General features: G+C 40.8%; 1 protein-coding gene across 6 annotated transcripts in view; it reads right to left on the bottom strand.

Annotated features, from left to right (window-relative positions):
- Positions 1 to 8,397, bottom strand: part of LOC137340071 (ubiquitin thioesterase ZRANB1) — a 66,323-nt gene extending 57,926 nt beyond the window's left edge. For 2 of the 6 annotated variants that reach the window (XM_068002324.1, XM_068002329.1), the window contains exons 1-2: positions 8,079 to 8,185; positions 1,338 to 2,197 (exon numbers count right to left, since the gene is read on the bottom strand). In XM_068002324.1, the coding sequence (XP_067858425.1) occupies positions 1,338 to 2,154 (817 nt within the window). In that variant the 5' untranslated portion in view covers positions 2,155 to 2,197; positions 8,079 to 8,185. Of the gene's footprint in view, positions 1 to 1,337; positions 2,198 to 6,992; positions 7,045 to 8,028; positions 8,052 to 8,078; positions 8,186 to 8,224 lie in introns of those variants that run through there. The other 4 variants (XM_068002327.1, XM_068002325.1, XM_068002326.1 and 1 more) reach the window with 4 other exon arrangements.
- Positions 8,398 to 18,401: the final 10,004 nt, after the last annotated feature.

Raw genomic sequence — 18,401 nt, 5'->3', positions numbered from 1 at the left:
CTACTCAACCTCTCCTCATATGTCCGCCCCCTCATCCCCGGGATTAACCGAGTGAACCTTCTTTGTACTGCCTCGAGAGCAAGTATGTCTTTTCTTAAGTATGGACACCAAAACTGTATGCAGTATTCCAGGTGTGGTCTCACCAATACCTTATATAACTGCAGCAATACCTCCTTGTTTTTATATTCTATCCCCCTAGCAATAAAAGCCAACATTCCATTGGCCTTCTTGATCACCTGCTGCACCTGCATACTAACTTTGATTTTCTTGCACTAGGACCCCCAGATCCCTTTGTACTGCAGTACTTTCCAGTTTCTCGCCATTAAGATAATAACTTGCTCTCTGATTTTTCCTGCCAAAGTGCATAACCTCACATTTTCCAATACTGTATTGCATCTGCCAAATCTCCGCCCACTCACCCAGCCTGTCTATATCCCCTTGTAGGTTTTTTTATGTCCTCCTCACTCTCTACTTATGTCCTCCTCACTCTCAACAGTAAAGTGTAAATTAATCAAATATTTTGGTGGGAATGCCAAGAAATTTGATCCAGATTTCAAATTCTTACTTCTAGGTATCAAAAGTTTTGATGAAGGAACAGAGTTTCAGAGGCTGGTAAGAAGCATGTAATACTCTTTCAGACCACATAATCAAAGAGCCAACTTGTGAAAAGTAGCTAAATAATTAAGTTGTAGCACCTTGTTAAATGGGTGGTGTGGGTCATGAATTATAAAAAGCATCAGATTGCTGTACTACCATAAGTCTATTTTCAAATGAATAAAAAGGGGGCTGCTATGATTCCATTTATTGGGCCATGTCCAGCAAGTTCCTGGACTATTATTGCAATAACAAACAGCAATTACATTTGTCAACACAACAACCCAGAAACACAAAGTGCTAAGCTTTTGTACAGAACCACAGTTTGCTGCCCTCAAACCACATTTAGCTGTGACAAAGAAAACTGAATAAAATTATCCTTAATAAAATACTTCATTTTTGAGAGCATTGGAAGCTAACTGCTCAGACCTTTAACTGGTTTGGAAAATAGATCCTAAAGTAGTTCCCATTCCAAATAGTGTTCTGCATTAACAAGTTACAGAATATGCATGGACAAACTGGATAGCATAAATCAAGCTCACAATAAGCAATATCCACCAAGAATTTTACAATTCAAGCACATGATGATTTATCAGATTTTAAATAAACACAAGTCATCTTTTCCTACAATATTCCTTCACAAACATATTACAAAATTCTGCACATTATACTCATCCACAAATGTCATGTATTCTTGAGTACACGAGGTATTAAACACAAAAATTAAGTTAAAAAAGACCTACCTACGCACGCGTTGAGAAAGAGCCAATCTGATCTTTTCATTCTGTTCTTTATTTGTTTGAGTCTTTTAAAGTCTACTTCCAGCTCTTCTTTACTGCCAACAGCCCCAGGTGCCAGCTCAATCCTTTGAAAATCCATTTTCATCTCAGATTCACGTTTAGGTATTGGAGGAGACCTCCTCTGGCTATTCCCACTACTGCCACTGCTCCTCCACCGAGCCCTGTCCTGCTCATTTATCAGTGATGAAGCTTCCTCCGGCTCTGCAAAGTCAATTGCTTCCAAATTGTTAGGTCTAGGATAGTCACAGACTGCACACTTCCGAGACTTGGGCCAGTTCTCATATGTGCAAGCCGTGCACGTCCAATGCAGTGCTTTTGTGTTCAGTCTGTTTCTGTCATTATATTCTTCACATGGGTCCTGAGAAGCCTGAACTGGTCTTGAAATACACCCAGACGACTGGGGGGACTCTGTAGGACTTCTGGTCCGACGTTGGGACAAACACTGAGTGCATCTTATTGCTCTTGGCCAATTCAGGTAAGTACACATGTGGCATGACCATTTACTTGCACTTTCTGAATTGTAGGATGATTTAACCCTTGGTCTAGCACTGGAGTCTGGACAAATCAGAGGGCTGCTGCCACCCTCTATACTTGCGGTATCCCAGTCTTGACTCATATCACTTGAACTGCCCCTGATTGGATCTTCAGTAATTATATTGCCATTAGGTCTTGGCGCACGACACATGGTGCATTTGATTGCGGATGGCCAGTTTTCAAACGTGCAGTATTCACAGGCCCATTTTATTCCATATTCAGTCATCGTTTCTCACACCCAACACCAGTTTCCAATGCTGGACCGGAGGCTGCAAAATATTAAAAAAAAGTACTAAGTACAGAGAGTCTTCTGAGCCTGTACTATAGTGGAGCTAGCTTTTTAAAAAAAAGTCTCCACAGGCACACCATTTTTAAACAGTTCAGCCATCAATGGCTGGATGGAAATTTGATAGACTAAACTTTCACCTTCTGGATGCACCATTCAAACCTTCAGAGAGCTTTTAACATTTCATACAATGAAAGGATCAAAAATTGAAAAAGTAAGGCTCGTCAAGAATCAACACCACAAAGCTGCCTCGGTTTCATCTACTTACAATAAGGTGAAACAAGCATAGAATGTAGCTGATGGTATTAAGAAAGGGAATCTTGTGTCCTATTATTGCATGGATTAGGGCAAAACTAAAGCTATAATTCTGTGCAAGAATTGTGCCAAAGCAACTATATTAATTTTCTTCTTAAAATGATTAACTGAATTGGTTATCAAGCCAACCAATGCAACCACAGTACAATACAGACACATTTGTTTAGTAACTCAAATGGGTAATGTGGTTACCATAAAACACCAAGATGAAAATTTGCTCATTTGTGAAGTCCTCACAAAAAATGAGCAATAGTCTCCAGTACGTTGTACTAGATATTTACCACAACACCCTCCAAGGCTTAATGGGTGTGTTCTGTTACAAGTTTACTTCTATTACACCCAATGTGTTCCATTCTTAAACATATGCTTTGAAAAACAAATCCAGAACCCAAAGCAAAATCCATTTGTTCATATTCTTACTCCTCCATTCATTTGTTTGGAACCAACTTCACATGCATACGAAAGCTGTTTGGATACAAATGAAAAGTTTATGCACTCGTATATACTAGTCTTCAACTGAGTGCACCATTTATGTAAATCTTACATTTTAATAACTGACCATGTTACCAATATTTTTCTTTATTCCATAAAAGCTTCTGTATAAAGTAACTGACACAGAACTGATTAAATATTGTCCACTATTTCCAGTTCCAGCATTTCTAATTGGCAGATTTGCAATAAAAGTATTATTGAATATTCTGCACTTACTGCTTCAAACAAAAGCCATTCTGTTTGATTTTACTGCTGGTACTCTTTCATTTGCCCCACTTACACTACAAGACAGATTTGAAAGCAGCAGCAATACAAAAACTATGCATGCCTTGTAGTTTAGGTTACAAATTCAACTTACATTTTCTCTTCTCAGATCTTCCCCAACTTGGCACAAGGTATATATAAATCAAAGCTAAACAGTGCAATTTACCCACAAAACTTTTGAGTATTTGTTTTTGTATTATGGGATTAGTATTACAGCAAAGTTACTCCTAGCATCCTATCTTATTACTGTAGTATGCCAGCACAGGATCAGTGGTCTCCTTCTGCATTGTAACCATTCTATGATTAGTGAACATTTCACCACAGTAGGTGAGGTACGGTAGTGTAGTGGTTATGTTACTAGATGAATAATCCTGAGGCCTGAACTAATAATCCAATTTAAACACAAGTTCAAATCCCAACATGGCAGTTTGAGAATTTGAATTCAATCTTAAAAATCTAGAGATAAAAAGCTGGTATCAGTCAAAGTGACCATACAGCTGTTGGATTGTCGTAAAAACCCAACTGGTTTACTAATGTTCTTTGGGGAAGGAAACCTGTCCTCCTTACCTGGTCTAGCATATATAACTCCAATCCCATACCAAATCTTAACTGCACAATTAAGTGGCCGAGAAAGCCACTCGGTTCAAGAAACTTGAGATGGGTAAATGCCAGCCTTTCCATTGACGCCCACATCCCGAGAATAAACAATTTAAAAAAAGCACTGGAAAACTTCTATTAAAGATGATGAACCCAGAAAGCCCAACATTTCCCAGACCTGCCATTAATCTATGGGTTAATCTTAGCAGCATAGCTAATTGTCATGCTCACTTCATGGACTTTCTGCTTGTTCACCAGGGCAAAGCCAAATGAATCATAGAATCATACAACACAGGAGGCCATTCAGCCCATCGTGCCTGTGCCGGCTCTTTGAAAGAGCTATCAAATTAGTCCCTGCAGTGCCCTGATCTTTCCCCATAGCCCTGTAAATTTTTCCTTTTCAAGTATTTATCCAATTTCCTTTTGAAAGTTACTATTGACTCTGCTTCCACCACCCTTTTAGGCAGTACATTCCAGACCATAACAATTACTTAAGACAAATTATGTAGAGTTCTGATCAGAATTTAGCTGCAACTGAGTTGTATACCTGGATCACAAAAAAAAGTTAAAACTCATCACACAAATCTCTGATGTATTCTCCATTTTAAAAAAAATTCTAAACACATTCAGATAATACAGGATACAGTAGTTGAAGCTAACTGCCAGGAATATTTACAGATAAAACTGCAAGACAGAAAGTGCTGCAGATATTTGGCATGACAGTCAGCACCTATTAAAAAAAAAAAGAGAAAAAAAGTTAGCCTATTTTTACAGCTGTAGATCCTTCTTTAGAATTGGAAATTTTCAGTTTCCATTTCTGGAAAAGGGTATACATCTGAAACATTATCCTATTTTTGCATTTACAGATGTTGACTGACTCTCTTCCAGCATTTTCTGTTGGCATTTTTACTATACTCCTCATTGATCAAGTTTCCTCACATCCCTCAACTATATATACACATTAGTGATACTGCAAAGTGCAACACTGCAGTATACTGAAACCACAATAAGCGTTCTATAACATAACAGCCTCACCCCAGATGAAAATTTTATCTGAGCTTCAAACAATGGCTACCCTCAATAGAAATTAGCTTCCGCCATGAAAACTGAAATCTGTCTGTGAACACATTTTGCTCCCAAGACATGAATTTCCAAAGAGACATATAGATACTTCCCAGAAAAGTAGCACAAGGTAGGCGTACTTGCAACTTCTGATTTCAGCTGAATCTCACCAAATGTACAGTAGTACCCAGTGGAAAATAGAAGAGATCCACTGCAAGTACACAAGAAATGTGCTTACATTTGAGGGGAAAATAAAAATAAAATCTGATTTACAGGATTTTTTTCCATACATATATACTTCTGTATTTCAAAACCAGAGATGTAAAATGTTATGGAGTAACTTTTCTTTTCAGCCCCATAACAGATTTCAAAATTCTGATCTACTTTGGCAAAAATAATTTCTGTAAAACTGGACCACAACAGGTTGTAAGTATATTAATATTCTCCCTTTTACAAAGAATAATTGTTACTATCTGTTCAATTTAAAACATTTTACAAAACAAAGTCAGAAATTTAACTGTAAAGAAATTTTAAACTGATCATACAAAAATCACTCAAAAATGAGTCTGAACATTTAGAGTAGATCTGTCAAACACTGTTAGCAAATGAATGCTGCAATGGTGACCACTGTTTCTCAAAAGTATTCTTGCAATTAAAGACCAAATAAAGTTTTGAAACCCTCTGTAAATTGTAACATACCCTTAATGTTTTTAAAATGCCACTCCTTGCATGATTAAGGCAAAGTATAACAAAATTGGTAAATATCTTTACTAGTTTAAAACACATTGAAATTCAAAACAAAATATATAAAAACCTTCCATATACATTAGACAATAGCTTTACAACATCACAACTTGCATTTTGTAAGACTCCTCATATGTAGAAAACTTTAAAATGCCTTATATTGAGGAAAAGTGGATGCAAGCAGGGGAAAATGGAGAAGACACAATGGGAGAATGAAAGCACAGTCAAAAAGGGTTTTGATAATTATTTTGAAACTAGGGAGGGAGGTGACATAGTGCAGGGAATTAGGGAAGCCCAATCCCATCCTCACCCAATGTTTACACACGTGCAATTTCCAACAGGGGTCACAATACTGATCAGAAGGATTCCCACTGTTGGTTTTTCTCTCCCTGGCCCAGTGGCAAGGAAGACAATTGTAGCAGCCACTGCTCAGCTAACTCAGCAAAAGTTTAAAATGAAACTTCAGGCCTTCCTAGCCCATATAGCTCCATCCCATGCACAAATTTTTAATCACAAATACAGAACATGCTACACAATCCATCATGGGATATTCAAAGCCAGCCTTTATATGGAACCTTAGGATACAACATACAAATTTAAAGCAAAATAGCTTTTTTGGCTAAAATTGGGTATCATCTACCAGTAGTATAATCACAGAAAAAAGCACCATACTATCCAGTGCAAACATTAATTCAGTACAGCAATTCTCAACATCCAAAAAACATTACACCTTCTGATTATTAGAACAGAACCTATTGGGAGTTTAACAGTGTTACGACAGAAGTACAAGCGTCATTGCTTGAGTAACAAACCAGAGCTCCAACAAGGCATAACCAATGATTGCAAAGAAGCTGTACACATCCTTATCTACTATAAGACATTTAATGAGAGTGGGGAGGTAGAAACAACAATAGCTTTTATCAAAGAATAAAATATTATTTTCTTCTGGCAACACAACTTCTACTTCACCCCCTTGGTCTAATCAAAAAAAAGTGCACAACGCCAAGCAAGTACTATTTAATTTAGCATCAGACTGTATAGAGTCTACATCTGATAATTAATTTTTTTTGCACTAAAAATTTGTATTATCCAATAATTTGAATTAAGCAACATAACTAACACAGCAAAGTGAGAATTTAGTCCTAAAAAAAAATCAGATAATATGAATTAAGCAATTAAGAATTGATTGTACGCTGCATTTTGGATCTCAGCAAATTTGGATTAATTGAACTGCAACACTGGACTGGGGAGGACGGGGGAAGTTTGCTAGATTAAGGTTCAACAAACGTGACAGAAAGACTTACCATAAGTTTATTTAATAACCCATCTGGACAAAGATCTCCCATTAGACTGAAACTGTAAACGGAGCAACAGTCAGTAATAAGCATAACTCAAAAAAGATTCCATTTATAAACGTTTGCAGACCTGTAGGGCAAAACTGGAACGTTGTCCATATTGCAAAAGGTTCACAAAATACTATAAAAATCTCACATTTACGAATGTTTTACTATTTTTTTCTTTTTCGCCACTGAGATTGTAACATCACAAAAAATGTGTTTTTAGTAACAGTTCAATACTAGCAATGGCGGAATTAGTGTGCGGGTGACGCTTTCTTGCTCAGTGGTCTGTTTGCAAACACTTCAGCTGTTCATTCGAGGTAAGCAAACCTCCACAAACGTGGCATTAGGTCTGGAGCAAATGCAATTGAAAACAGAAACCCACAGAAAGGAAATTAAGTCATACCAAGTTAGGTAAGTTTATTTTTGTAGCTCAACCTTTTTTAAAAAAAAATTATAAATCTGAATGATTTTCCAGAGGCTGTTGTAATATCGTACAGCTCATTATAATGAAAAATCCGCGATACACAAATACAATACTAACTTCCCCACGCACAATAAAAAGTAGCAAACCAAGCTTTTTTTCCTGGCATTACCTCGAAATCGCGACCCTTAAAAGACAAAGTTTTGAAAACTCTGCTTAAACAGCGTTGTTTAGACTGAACCTAATCAGCACAACGGGTCAGCGGAGTCCATTCCATATTTTTTTGTTGCAGCTGTTACAGGAAACGAATGTGCACCTTTTACTCTAACTTCACACTTGGAGCTTTAAAAGGAGCGGACCCGAGCAGATTCTGGCCTCACGCTGCGACCGGCCGGGCTGCGATCAGGTTTCTGTCACTTCGCGCACGGTAATTAAACAGCGCGATTTGAGCTGCGGGTTTTCCCCCCCCCCCCCCCCTTACTGACAACCAGCAGTTGCCTAATTCCAGATCGCGGGCACCGGCCTCACATTCAGCTGCGCTGGGGCTACACTTCCACTCCGCCGTCGCCCCAGCTTTACCTTATGTTTACGTTAATGTCAGAGGGGCCGCATACAACAAACAGACAGACCTTCTCCCCCGCGCACTCTCGCTCTCTTGTCTCTCCTCTGCCGCCGCTCCAGTCGATCTCGCTTTCCCCCAACCCCCTCCTCCTCCTCCTCCTCCTCCTGCCGCTGCTGCTGCCCCCGCCGCCGCCGTCGTCGCTCTTTTCCTTACATGGTGGCCGGGTCAAACAAAAAAAAAATCCCGCCGCACCGTCCGACTGGCGACCTCCGGCTTCCACCCGTTTCCCCCCAGCCTTCCTTTTTTTTATGACATTTTTTTTTCCCCACTCAAGCTCCTCCGTTCGACTCTAATGGCGACGGCAAAGACAACATAAGACAAAGTTTGCTGGGATATTTAAAACGTCACACCGCACCTCGCACCCGCCCGCTCCCCCGATTGGACGCTGCTCCGACTAAGGTAAGGGACGAATCACAAATGTCGTCCTTGGTGTTTTGGAATGGACGTCACCCCGAGTAACCAGGCTGTGACGGCGTCGCGTAAACAAAATGCGAGAGAGGGGGCGGACGAGCCGCCGATCACGTGACGTCCTCCCGCTCTTGTTTCGATTGGCCCGCGATTACATCACACAGTTCGGTCGGGTGGAATGCACCTCAGCTGACAAGAGTTTGTGTCAAAGTTTGTGCGCTCAAGTAAGAGTGAGATTGACACCCTGTAACATTTAAACTTTAAATGGAGTGACTCACCTTAAAGTTATTGGACTTTTCAAAAACCTCCAAATCGAACTTGTTGAAGTCCAACAATTTTATTTGAGAATCACAAGCTTTCGGAGGCTTCGTAAGGAGGAAGCCTCCGAAAGCTTCTAATTTTCAAATAAAATTGTCGGACTATAACCTGGTGTTGTAAGATTCTTTACATTTGTCCACCCCAGTCCATCACCGGCATCTCCACATCAGAACTAGTTGAACACGGAGGACCATTCGAACTGATTGGGTAATATGGTTATTGGTCCGAACTGGAGGTATAAACTAATGGGCACCTTTTTGGGTTCCCGGGGAAGCAAGAAGGCAAATGTTATTCGAGGGTAATTAACAGAAGTACGTTTTCCTTTTACATCTGCCTTTGGTGTTAACTTTAAGAAGTTATCTATATAAGTTGGAAGTGGCAAAAGATGTATAATTCTGGTTTAAATATATTTTAATAATGAAACAGTCCTGTTCCTGTCTTTTATACTTAAAATTGTCAGTGGTAGCACTCTCGTCTCTGAATCAGAAGGTCGTGGGTTTAAGTCCAGCTTCAGAGACTTCAGCACTGAATTTAGGCTACACTTCAGAAGATTACTGAAGGAGTGCTGCACTGTTGGAGGTGCCCTCTTTCAGATGAGACATTAATAGAGGTCCCATTTGCCCTCTCAGATGGACGTAAAAATTCCATGGCATTATTCGAAAAAGAGCAGGGGAATTCTTCTGGTGTCCTGGCCAACCAACACCTAAAACAGATGATGTCATTTATTTCATTGCTGTTTATGGGACCTTGCTGTGTGCAAATTGGCTGCTGCATTTTCTACATTGTAACAGAGACTACACTTCAAACGTACTTCACTGTATGTAAGGCACTTTGGGACATCCTGAGGTCCTGAAAGGTGCTATATAAATGCAAGTTTGTTCTCTCTTATTTTATTTCATTCTTTTCTTTCTCTTACTTTAGGGATGCAATAGAACTAAAAAGCAGCCCAGAAGTTGAGCTGAAATTTAATAGATCACTGGATTGCTGCACCCCTGTAGCTTTTGCAGTTGATAGTCATGTAGTTGATACAAACTGATGTGACCTAAATAGCTTAGCATGTATCTGATGCCAAGCAAATGGAATTGCAATCTATGATAAATGTTAGTGATGAGAGAAAAATTAGGTTGCTTGTATCTTTCCTTTGCCAATCATCAGAATGCTAACCTTCTGAACTGATATTTTGAAAGGTGCCATAAAGTACTTATTCTTCATACCCCTTAATTGGGTGTGGCAACTTTTGAGGAACTGATCAGCTTTTTTTGGTTTGAGAATTATAGCGATGGCTGGATTGATGCTTATAGTTATAGTGCAAATGTAGTTTGAATCTGGAGTTAGAGCCTGACCTGACACTTGAGCAAAGCGCTTAGAGTCTATTTAAGTCTTAACACTAGGGTTGCCAACTCTGGTTGGAGGCATTCCTGGAGGTTTGATCATGTGATGTTCTGACCACACAACGCCTGCATGTGGTGCTATATAAATGAAAAGTTATTGTTTAGCCTGCAAATACTCTCTCCGTTTCAGTACAGAAATATTTTCACCTAAAAATGTGAGAAATACTAGCGCATGCATTAAACTGGTTGTACGCATATTCCAGTCTTAAAATCTGTATTACATTGATAGTGAACATTATCGACATGTAGGATCTAAACAGTTTTTTTACAAAATCTGATATTAATCTTTGAAAATAATTGGTTATATTTTGTAGGAAAACTAGTGATATTCTGGATACATTTTGTAGAAAGACTAGTCATCCTGGGCATAATGCAGGCATCCTGGGTAAGCTAGAAGGGTTAATCAGTGCATTATGGGAAATCGTAGTACAAGGGCTCCAACATCCTAGAACTGCCTGATGTTTCCATTTAAAACTCGGTAACAGTTTCAACTTGGGTTTGATTGTGACTGCGGACTAATAAACTGATTGATTTACTATGGTCTGTGGATAAATAAATTTGATAACTTAAGAGGAACTTTGAGCTTACCCTGATATCAGAAAAGGTTTCTTCCGAGTATGATATAGTCATTGGCAATGAGAAGATATTTCCCAACTGGAGACCTGTCAGTCATCAAGCTAATTAAAACACGTGCATGTCATTGAATGTACATGCAATCAAACTGATCATCTTGATTGGTCACTAACGGTCATATCTTCTGAAGTACGATTTTCTTGGTGAAAGAGAGGTATTTAAGGTCATGCTTCGCCCCCGCACACACCCCCCTCCCCCCATCCCCGGCCTAATCAGAAGTTTTTGAAAAGGGTAAAGGAAGTTCTGAAGAACTTTTGCAAGCAGGTCTTCAAGCTGTTCCAGTACAGCTACAACACTGGCATCTACCCGACAATGTGGAAAATTGCCCAGGTATGTCCTGTCCACAAAAAGCAGGACAAATCCAATCCGGCCAACTACCGCCCCATCAGTCTACTCTCAATCATCAGCAAAGTGATCGAAGCACTGTCGACGACTCCTATCAAGCGGCACTTACTCACCAATAACCTGCTCACCGATTATCAGTTCAGGTTCCACCAGGACCACTCGGCCCCAGACCTCATTACAGCGTTGGTCCAAACATGGACAAAAGAGCTGAATTCCAGAGGTGAGGTGAGAGTGACTGCCCTTGACATCAAGGCAGTATCTGACCGAGTATGGCACCAAGGAGCCCTAGTAAAATTGAAGTCAATGGGAATCAGGGGGAAAACTCTCCAGTGGCTGGAGTCATACCTAGCACAAATGAAGATGGTAGTGGTTGTTGGAGGCCAATCATCACAGCCCCAGGTCATTGCTGCAGGAGTTCCTCAGGGCAGTGTCCTAGGCCCAACCATCTTCAGCTACTTCATCAATGACCTTCCCTCCATCATAAGGTCAGAAATGGGGATGTTCGCTGATGATTGCACATTGTTCAGTTCCATTCGCAACCACTTCAAATAAGGAAGCAGTCCGAGCCCGCATGCAGCAAGACCTGGACAACATCCAGGCTTAGGCTGTAAGTGGCAAGTAACATTCGTGCCAGACAAGTGCCAGGCAATGACCATCTCCAACAAGAGAGAGTCTAACCACCTCCCCTTGACATTCAACGGCATTACCATCACCGAATCCTCCACCATCAACATCCTAGGGGCCACCATTGACCAGAAACTTAACTGGACCAGCCATATAAATATTGTGGCCACAAGAGCAGGTCAGAGGCTGGGTATTCACCTCCTGGCTGACTCACCTCTTGACTCCCCAAAGCCTTTCCACCATCTACAAAGCACAAGTCAGGAGTGTGATGGAGTACTCTCCACTTGCCTGGATGAGTGCAGCTCCAACAACACTCAAGAAGCTCGACACCATCCAGGTCAAAGCAGCCCGCTTGATTGGCACCCCATCCACCACCTTAAACATTCACTCCCTTCACCACTGGCGCACAGTGGCTGCAGTGTGCACCATCCACAGGATGCACTGCAGCACCTCGCCAAGGCTTCTTCGACAGCACCTCCCAAACCCGTGACCTCTACCACCTAGAAGGACAAGAGCAGCAGGCACATGGGAACAACACCACCTGCACGTTCCCCTCCAAGTCACACACCATCCCGACTTGGAAATATATCGCCGTTCCTTCATCGTCGTTGGGTCAAAATCCTGGAACTCCCTTCCTAACAGCACTGTGGGAGAACCTTCATCAGATAGTGTTAAGTGGCAATGGAAGGTTAAGAGGGGTTAAGTGTTTTATTGAGAGAAGTAAAATTACAAAGTGTATCAGCACTGTTAGTTAAGAGCTTAAGCTGCTGAGACTAGAAAGGAAAATAAAATAACTCTCTAGGAAAATAACATATATGCAAGGTTAGGATGAGAAGACAACCGTTGAAGAAAGACGACGTCGAACAAAGACAGCATGAGTCCTCAGAAATGAAGCCCTAACATCTCAGAGCAAAGTAGATATTTCCAACGCCATCCTATTAAAAGGGACAATTGTATATCTTATGGCCATGTCACAGAGGGATAGCATGAATACTAGGACTTACCGGTGATATATTAAATAGATTGTAAATTTAACTTTGTGAAGCCATACTGTAATCTTGGGCATAACTATTATACTGTTACTAAGCAATACCCAGATAATGTTGAGACATCTGTAGTTAAAATACTGTTGTACCTATGATTTAGACTTTGTTTATTTAATAGTAAATATCAAATTACTTTAATATAATCCTCAATACTTAACCTAGCAACGGTATTAATTGTGTTATTATTGATGTTAGTTAACGCAGCTCGGTGCCTGACTTCATCTTTGACTCTGGCAAATAGATTGCCAGTCAACTCTGCTTTAGTCAGTATTGTACTGCAGTCCCGTTGTGACTGATTTGCTTTGGTATAATTTAGACTGAATTATTGGGACAGTTCAAAGCTTGCTAATTTGGGCATCTTGTAACCCTTAGACATGAATGGTAGATCACAATCCAATTTTTTAATGTGTACTCGATAGGAGGATGATTAGTCTGTTACACGGTAATATTGATTGCCTCTCCATTGGAATTTTGAATACAACATTTCTTCCATATTGTTTGAGATCTAGCATTTCTCAGTCCAACAATTTTCATTTCAACTGGGAAAACTGGTATTGGGAAGTGTGCAAAATTCAACATCACACCTGAATTGACATTAAGTAATCATTCACATGGGGTTCTAACTTTAATGATCTTGTCATTTCAACAATCTAAATTAAATGAGGTTCCTCCAAGCCATCACCCAAATAACCTCATCAATGAGTGCCAATTTAAAAATAAAATAAAAAGGAACACTAAATTTTAAAACAAAAGTGCCTACATTTCTTTTTTAATTATGGGGTAGTGAAGGAGAGATCTCCTCAATTGATTCTTGGCCATTTCTGTTGATGGGATGTTTTGCCACCTATGATAAAAATGGTGCTAACGTAGGCAAATTTGTACCAGATCTGATTTTTCCTTCTAAGCTACATATTTGGAACCATCACTTTTTAAACTTTTTGGTGGATTTTGTGCTAAAAGTGAGGTGCTGACTTTAAGAAAAGGGACATTTTCTCTTTTGTAAATCTAGTGTCAACACCAAGCATTTCCAAATTTGATACAGCACAATTAGATAAAAAGTCAAGATATTTCATTTTTGCGCCAACTTTAAAGAGCATCTTTCACTGAGAATGACATTTGTTCATTTTTCACAGAAGTGTTGAAACCCATTATTTTACATTTGTTGATCATCTGCACTGCGTAAGTAAATTAAAATCCGGAACCATTTTCAGGGTGTATAAATTGCGTTCTAAGCAAACTTCCCTCTCCCCAACCCTACCCCCCCAATAATACAAAAACAAGCAAAAGATCGGTGAATACTTGTAAGAATATCTCATTCCATAATAGGTACCAACTACACATTAAACATGGAAAGAAATTCTTGCTATCCTTTTAAGGTTGTTAGTAATAGGTAAAGTTAGAATTCTGGGGTAGTGGAATCCATAATTTTATAAAAAGACAAGCTCTCAAAGGAGGCAAAACCTATATTTTATATATAATTACTGTTCTCTTTCACGCACGCACGCGCGCACACACACACACACACACACACACACAGGACTTTAACTTTCATTCATGGGTGTTACTCATGGTGAGTCAGAGAATACATTGTTGTGCAACTTAGGCCCGCTGAGGCACAACAATAAACTATCCCTCCTATTCACAGCAGAGCCAGAGGTGCCCCTCTACACGGTTTCGCGCCTGCTGTCTTCTTCTCCCCCTTCCACCCCCCATAAGATCTCTTTCCATTCTCCAAAACAGGTGTGTCTCTTCCCTTGAAAAAGATCATCTTGCCTTAATCTTCCAAACATCCATAGATAAGGGGGTGGTGCCAGAGGACTGGAGAATTGCAAATGTTACACCTTTGTTCAAAAAAGGGTGTAAGGATAAACCCAGCAACTATAGGCCAGTCAGTTTAACCTCAGTGGAGGGAAATTTTTAGAAACAATAATCCAGGACAGAATTAACAGTCACTTGGACGAGGGTGGATTAATTAGACAAAGCCAGCATGGATTTGTTAAAGGCAAATCGTGTTTAACTAACCTGATAGAGTTTTTTGATGAGGTAACAGAAAGGGTAGATGAGGGCAATGCAGTTGATGTGGTGTATATGGACTTTCAAAAGGTGTTTGATAGAGTGCCGCACGGTGGGCTTATCATCAATATTGCAGCCCATGGGATAAAGGGGGCAGCAGCAACAAGGATATAGAATTGGCTAAGGGACAGAAAACAGAGAGTAGTGGTGAACGGTTGTTTTTTGGACTGGAGGGAGGTGGTGTTCCCCAGGGGTTGGTGCTGGGGCCACTGCTTTTCTTGATATATACTAATGACTTGGACTTGGGTGTACAGGGCACAATTTCAAAATTTGTAGATGAGACAAAACTTGGAAGGATAGTAAACAGTGAAGAGGATAGTGATAGACTTCAAGAGGACATTGACAGGCTGGTGGTATGGGCGGACATGTGGCAGATGAAATTTAACAGAAAAATGCGAAGTGATACATTTCGGTAGGAAGAACGAGGAGAGGCAACATAAACTATAGGGCACAACTCTAAAAGGGGTACAGGAACAGAGAGATGTGGGGGTATATGTGCACAAATCGTTGAAGATGGCAGGGCAGGTTGAGAATGTGGTTAAAAAAGCATACGGGATCCTGGGTTTTATAAATAGAGGCATAGAGTACAAAAGTATGGAAGTCATGATGAACCTTAAAACAATTGTTCAGCCACAACTGGAGTATTGTGTCCAGTTCTGGGCACCGCACTTTAGGAAAGATGTGAAGGCCTTAGAAAGGGTGCAGAAGAGATTTACTAGAATGATTCCAGGGATGAGGGACTTTAGTTACGTGGATAGACTGAAGAAGCTGGGGTTGTTCTCCATGGAACAGAGACAGTTGCGAGGAGATTTGATAGAAGTATTCAAAATCATGAAGGGTCTAGACAGAGTAGATAGAGAGAAACTGTTCCCATTAGCAGAAGGGTCAAGAATCAGAGGACATAGATTTAAGGTGATTGGCAAAAGAACCAAAGGTGACATGAGGAAAACTTTTTTACACAGCGAGTGGTTAGGATCTGGAATGCACTGCCTGAGGGGGTGATGGAGGCAGATTCAATCATGGCCTTCAAAAGGGAACTGGATAAGTACTTGAAAGGAAAAAATTTGCAGAGCTGCGGGGGAGTGGGACTAGCTGGATTGCTCTTGCGTAGAGCTGGCGCAGACTCGATGGGCCAAATGGCCTCCTTCCTTGCTGTAACCTTTCTGTGATTCTATGATTTTTCTCTCTCTCTTTCCTCCCCACAACATCATCTCCATGGTTACCTGCTAAATGTCTCTTATTCACATTTATCCATTTTCCAGGTCATAGTGCTACTGAAGTAAATAGCAGACTTTCATTCATTGGAGAGAGAATCCTGTGTATACACACATATTTAGATCGCTGTTGGTTATACCAAGAAAGAAGAACAGACCTTTGCAAATGCATTGGAACTTTGTGCAGTGGCTCCTGGGAATTGTAATCTTTTACATCAGAGACAAATTTCTACCCATGTACGTTTTGTTAGATAACATAAGGGTTCTTACAGCATGGCTCTGATGTGTGGAAGCAGCTAGCTGGGTGGGGAACATGAGGTATTGCAGTGGGTGGAGAGAGGTGTACCTGAAATTTGTAATGGTCAGAGGCTCAGCAGGGTGTATTGTGCAATTTGTGGAAGAGGGTGAAGTGTAAGTTTGTGATTTTTTAAAAATACATTATTTTGTGAATTTTCATTCTTAACGGTGTATATTACATAGAATGTACAGCACAGAAAGTTTCGGCCCAACTGGTCCATAACGTGTTTATGCTCCACACGAGCCTCCTCCCACCCCAAAATGGAGTGGGTAAGGAATGGTCATGGCTACTATATAGGGATTATGGAATGTAATTAGAATGTTTTCTTGGTAAAATTTGATATGTGCTTTTGTTCCTGCTCCCACACCGTTACCTCAGGAGTCCCCCAAGGATCCATTCTTGGCCCCCTCATATTTCTCAGCTACATGCTACCCCTCGGCAACATCATCTGAAAACACGACGTTATTTACACTGACAACACCCAGCTTTACTTCACCGCCACCTCTCTCGACCCCTGCACTGCCTAGGATTTTGCACACTGCTTGTCTGACATCCAGTATTAGATGAGCAGAAATTTCTTTCAGTTACATATTGGGGAGACCTATTCCATTGTCCTCTGCTCCCATCACAAACTCCGTTCTCTAGCCACTGATTCCATCCCCCTCCCTGGCCACTGTCTGAGACCGAATCAGACTGTTTGCAAGTTTGGCATTCTATTTGACCCTGAGCTGAGCTTCCGATCCCATATCCCCTCCATCACAAAGACCGCCTACTTCCACCTCCGTAATATCGCCTGTCTCTGCTCCTGCCTCAGCCCATTTGCTGCTGAAACCCTTATCTATGCTTTTTTTACCTCCAGACTCGACTATTCCAATGCTGTCCTGACCGGTCCCCCTTTTACCATCCTCTGTAAACTTGAGCTCATCCAAAACTCTGCTGCCCATATCCTAACTCGCACCAAGTCCCGTTCACCCATCACTCCAGTGCTCGCTGACCTACATTGGCTCACAGTCCAGCAACACCTTGATTTTACAATTCTCATCCTTGTGTTCAAATCCTTCCATGGCTTTGCCCCTCCCTATCTCTGTAACTTCTCCAGCCTACAACTCTCTGATAACTCTGCGTTCTTCCAATTCTGGCCTCGTGCAGCCCCAATTTCCTTCGCCCCACCATTAGCGGCTATGCCTTCAGCTGCCTAGGCCCTAAGCTCTGGAATCCTCTCCCTAAACCTCTACGCCTCTCTACCCCTTTCTCCTTCTTTAAGATGCTACTTAAACCCTACCTTTTTGAACTGTCCCAATATATCCTTATGTGGCTCGGAGTCAAATTTTGTCTTAAAGCACCCCTGTGAAGTGCCTTGGAACATTTTACTGTGTTAAAGGTGCTATATATATCTGCAAGTTGTTGTTGTTTTTGGGCGTCCCCAAGTCTTGGCTCTAACAACTTATACTTAAGCTCTATGGACTTGTGTAAAGGGGGCGTAACGCAAGGGGAGAGAATGTGCATTCCATCAATGGGCAACCAAACTCCTGTATGAATTTCTCAGTAGCTTGATTTGGTGAAGTAAATATGGTGATGGGTTTGTGTATGTCAGGAATCCAGCTGACCAAAAAGTAAACAACATTTCTAGAGTTAATCTTAGATGAGTTTCACCATTTATAATCTATAGCTATAATCTTGTGATGACTTAATACTGTAAAACTACATATTTAGTCCCAAAACAGTTGCAATCCCACTGCAAATTCTCCAAATCTTTCATTGGCAGTCCCAGCTAACTTTAATCGAACCTCCAATAAAGTACATTGAATCACTTTGTCCAGCCAGGCATAGTTTGCCTGGGGGTATCGATTGCCACACTAAATCCACTCTCAGGAGCTGCTGGACCTCATTTACAAACTACAAACCCATCATTTGGGGCTGTGTTTTCAGCTTCCTAGACCCTATGCTCCAGAACCCTTGTCTGAAACATCTCTCTCCTCT

This window comes from Heptranchias perlo, chromosome 21 (genome assembly GCF_035084215.1).
Source record: "Heptranchias perlo isolate sHepPer1 chromosome 21, sHepPer1.hap1, whole genome shotgun sequence".
NCBI lineage: Eukaryota > Metazoa > Chordata > Chondrichthyes > Hexanchiformes > Hexanchidae > Heptranchias > Heptranchias perlo.
Note: the sequence above shows the minus strand (reverse complement) of the source record. Positions and strands in the feature narration are given on the sequence as shown.